Source organism: Fulmarus glacialis, unplaced genomic scaffold (assembly GCF_000690835.1).
Source record: "Fulmarus glacialis isolate BGI_N327 unplaced genomic scaffold, ASM69083v1 Scaffold27507, whole genome shotgun sequence".
Classification (NCBI taxonomy): Eukaryota; Metazoa; Chordata; class Aves; order Procellariiformes; family Procellariidae; genus Fulmarus; species Fulmarus glacialis.
The window spans coordinates 1-4,437 of record NW_009225512.1 but is presented as its reverse complement, the minus strand read 5'-3'; the positions used below and the strand labels follow the sequence as shown (position 1 = coordinate 4,437).

At 51.3% G+C, this 4,437-nt stretch overlaps 1 protein-coding gene across 1 annotated transcript; it reads left to right on the top strand.

The window, feature by feature from the left end:
* Positions 1-729: 729 nt before the first annotated feature.
* Positions 730-3,735, top strand: RUNDC1 (RUN domain containing 1; the record flags this gene model as incomplete). The annotated part of the gene is made up of 4 exons (XM_009582512.1): positions 730-888; positions 1,169-1,367; positions 1,632-1,739; positions 2,755-3,735. Coding segments are annotated over 4 exons (1,332 nt in total), but the record flags the coding sequence as incomplete, so codon positions are not given.
* Positions 3,736-4,437: the final 702 nt, after the last annotated feature.

Sequence of the window (4,437 nt, the reverse complement as noted above, 5' to 3'; positions counted from 1 at the left end):
GGGCGGGCCGAGCCGGCTCTGCGGGCCCCGCTGCCGGCAGAGCGATGGCTTTTGCTGGGGTGAGGAGAATACCGTCTCCTCTCGGATAACGGCGTCGCGTGGTTTTCCGTTCCGCTGTCTGCCCCGGGGTCGGTGCGCACGTCCAACCTGGCTAAAGCCCGTTGGTCGCGGCAGCGATCCTGTTCGCCACTGGCACGTGCGGAGGGGAGCTCCGAGGCGAGGGGCAGCTGTTGTGGCCACTTGACGCCGCGCTCTCCAGAGGCACTGCGTGCTCCGCGATGGGTTGTGGCCGGCTCCAGGGAGAGACCGGGTGGTGGTTTTGCACAAAGCTCAGTCATGGGAGCGTGCAGGTCCTTGGTGACTTGGAGCCAGCTCGTGGGGACACGCGTTAAAGCCCTGCTTTGTGTGTTTCTGCTCTGCTCCGAGATACAGCGGTGACTCAGAGGATCTTTGATATGTACACGTTATTTGGCTGCTTGCAGCAGTGCTTCCTGGATCCCGGCCTTGTGAGACAGGGCTTGTGTGCAGGAGGTCTTCCTCTGTCAGATGAGGTGATGCGCCTGTACCTCTCCTTGATGTACAGGCACATCTCTTTCTCATACTGACATGCAGTGTTCGCTAGTTAAGTGTGTGAGCTGAAGGAAACACTCCTCGTACCACGATCCTGTTCTCTGGGGCTTGACTATGACAGTAAATCTTCCATTTTATTTACTGGTAACTTTTTCTCAGAGTGAGCGAGAGAAGCAGGAGCAAATTGAGGTCCAGAAGGAGAAGCAGAGAGAGCTGATCCTGCAGCTCAAGACACAGCTGGATGACCTGGAGACGTTTGCTTACCAGGAGGGCAGCTATGATTCTCTGCCACAGTCTGTGGTTATGGAAAGACAACGGGTAAGGTTCGCAAAGTCCTTCTGCCTGTATTTCTTCTTAGCATTTGTCAGCCTCTTATAGACTGTAGGAGTAGGTCAGTCCTTATTTCTTGCTAGCAGCTGTAGTAGAGTATCAGTAGTTCGTCTGCATGTGTAAACCTGTCCCATGTCTTCTCTTGCGATTTTCTATGTGCAGCAAAGGTGGCCTGTTTCCAAGGTAATGAACAGCTAAAGGAGTATTTTGAAGTTCATGGGCAGCAGCGCCACACGGTGAGATCATGCTACTAACTCATGTTTTGCAGATGATTATAAATGAGTTGATAAAGAAGCTGGACATGGACTTGAGTGAAGATATTGCAACGCTCTCTCCAGAGGAACTGCGACAACGTGTGGATGCTGCCATAGCACAGATTGTTAATCCAGCCAGGGTGAAGGAGCAGCTGGTGGAACAACTGAAGACACAGATAAGGGACCTCGAAATGTTCATCAACTTCATTCAGGGTCAGTGCTGAGTTTTTAGATGAGCAGATTGAATTGCTTTGTAATTCCCTGACAAAGTTATGAGGAGGGAGGTCCCAGATGTCAGAGGATGCAGGAAGGGTTTCTGAGTCACGGGGAAGTACAGCTCTCTCTGAACTGATGGTGGGGAGAACGAGAGACTGACAAAAAAGGTGCAGAGAGGTCTAAGGAATATTGACTTTAATACTTGGGATATGCAGCTTAAATTCACAAGTGTGAAATAATAGTGTGAAATTCTTGCTCTAGATGAAGGTGGAAGCTCTGGTAAGGCAGAAGACGGACACTGTGAATGTGCAGGCAGAAAAGACGGCGGTGGCTCCTACAAACCAAATGCACGGCCTTCTGGAAACAGAGGTGGGCACAGCTTGGCTCGGAGCTTCCGGCACTGCTCCTGCCGTCACTCATTTGAGGTTCGGCAAGCATGAACCAGCATCCAGTCACGCTAAGCTGCTTTGCTTTTTTCCTGGCAGTTGGTTGCTGTTCTTTCCTACTCCCACTGACAGAAAGCCTGCGTCCAGTTCCTTTACCCTTTCTCTTTGGGATCATTAGAGTAGTCACAGAACCTGAACGTGGCACAGAGGGTGGGATTGGTCCTCAGCTGAGATGAGGAGTAGAAGGATCTTCTGATACGTAGTGCAAAACGCAGACAGACTGAGCAGCCTTGTCTTGTACGCACTGTTGGGCTGCACTGTAATTAATGCTCTTTGAGTTCTTAGCTCTGTGAGCAGATACAGCGAGCTGGATGGATCCAGTGTTCTTTATAATTTGAAACTTGTCTACTTATCACAGGAATTTATTGGAGCTAGAATAGTATACTAGAGGAAATACTACAATACCTTTTACCTTCTGTAATCTGAGGCGTCTGCCGCTAGTCAGAGATAGAATGCTGGCCTAGATGGACTTTGGGTCTTACCCAGTGTGGCTACTCTTGCAAATTGAATTTAATAATGGCATCAGGAGTAAGCAGTGTATGTTACCCTGCTGGGACAAGACGCTTCTTGAAAGTAGGCAGTGATCTCCTTCAGCAAAGGTTTTGATATCTCCTAATTACCCATGTGATATCGTCGTGTCTAAAGAATGATCTTTCCTCACTATGTATGTGCCCACTAGGAAAGCTGTCGTAGGATTTCTTCTCTGTAAGAAGACCTGATTGTTGAGAACAGGCTGTGCAAATGTTTGCTTTTGTGGTTGGCTTCAGTGCTTTGAAACTAGAAAAAGTAGCATCAATCCTAGTGACAAAAGCTCCCAAGGAGGAGGAGAATCTGTGGTGGAGGAGGAGCAGACGTTTGTGCTCCCTTTGTGTGCATGAAAGAGCAGAGCTGTTGATTCCTTAATGAGAGTATTTTTTTCTCTTTTCTAACCTGATCAGTGAACCCAGAAGATGCCAGAAAGATGCGAGAAACGGGCCTGCACCTCATGCGTCGCATGCTTGCTGTGCTACAAATATTCGCTGTCAGTCAGTTTGGTTGTGCTACTGGTCAGATTCCTCGCACCCTCTGGCAGAAGGACCAAGCCAGCAAGGACTATTCCCCCTTAATTAAGAAACTGGAGTTGTCAGTAGAGCGGGTGAGGCAGCTAGCTATGAAACACCAGCAGGTAGGCCACGTTATCGCTTCCTCCGATCTGCAGGACATTCCCTTGGGAGGCAGAGACGAGCTGACTCTAGCTGTGCGGAAGGAGTTGACCATTGCTTTGCGAGACCTGATGGCTCACGGGCTCTATGCCTCTTCTCAAGGAATGAGCCTGGTATTGGCACCCATTGCGTGCCTGATTCCTGCGTTCACCTCATCCCCGCAGACCATGCACCCCTGGGAACTCTTTGTGAAGTATTACAACTCTAAGAATGGACAAGCCTTCGTAGAATCCCCGGCTCGCAAGCTCTCCCAGTCCTTTGCCTTGCCTGTGACAGGAGGAATGGCCATTACCCCCAAACAGAGCCTGCTGACAGCGATCCACACTGTCCTCACGGAGCATGACCCCTTCAAGCGCAGTGCAGACTCTGAACTGAAAGCTTTGGTGTGTATGGCACTAAACGAGCAGCGCCTGGTCTCCTGGGTAAATCTGATCTGCAAATCGGGAGCTCTGGTACAATCCCACTACCAGCCATGGAGCTACATGGCAAACACAGGCTTTGAGAGCGCACTCAACGTTCTCAGTCGCCTGAGCAACTTGAAATTCAACCTCCCCGTTGACCTGGCTGTCCGGCAGCTGAAAAACATCAAAGATGCTTTTTGATGTATTTTTATTGTAGATCATCCATTTTCCACAAGTAGGCAGCTGTTGGGCTCAAGAAGCCTGGCTTTTTTAAGACCAAGTTTGGCTCTTTGAAATTGATATTTGCTTTTAGGGAAATCTTATGGTGTCTTGATGCTGGAAATCTGTGTTTTACAAGGCTGCCACTGTGGAGCTGCTGGAGGTTACGCCCTGTACAGCACCTCACCCTGCCCTTTTTGTGCAGCTCTGAAGAGCGAAATTGCTTCACTGGTGAGCAGATGCCAGTGAGCGTTCAGGATGCGAGGCTGCCTGCCCCAAGTGTGGTAGAGGCCTGGCCACTGAGCCTAAGGGTGGGCGAAGCCCCTCAGAGCAGCTTAGCTGCCGTGCTGCCTCCGCGTGGCTGTTTCTCAAAGTTTGTGGTCTAAATGACGCCCCTACGAGACGCCTCCCGCGGGCAGAGCAAGGCGGGCTGCAGGTCGTCCGGTGGCAAGTGACTTGCCGTGCCCAGTGTGAAAGGATGAAACTGGGGCAGGTCTGCTGAGACGCAGGCGTGGGGGGCTGCGCTCCTGCGGCGCCTCAGCAATCCGTAGAAGCAGCCACGTTCCTCAGGCTGCCGGGTGAGGGGCCGGCACCGGCGGCCTTGTCCAGCGATCCCAGAGCTCCTTTTTTGAAGCTTTTGTGCGACAGTCGGCGCCAGCGGCCTGGTGTTTTATAGGGGATGCATTAAATCGCTTTAGCAAGTGTATGTGTGGGGAGAACCCATCTCCAGTGACCGTGTTTTGATTTGCGTCCGTCACTCGCCTCTGCGCTGCGGGGGTGTGGCGTGCTCGGGCTGTGA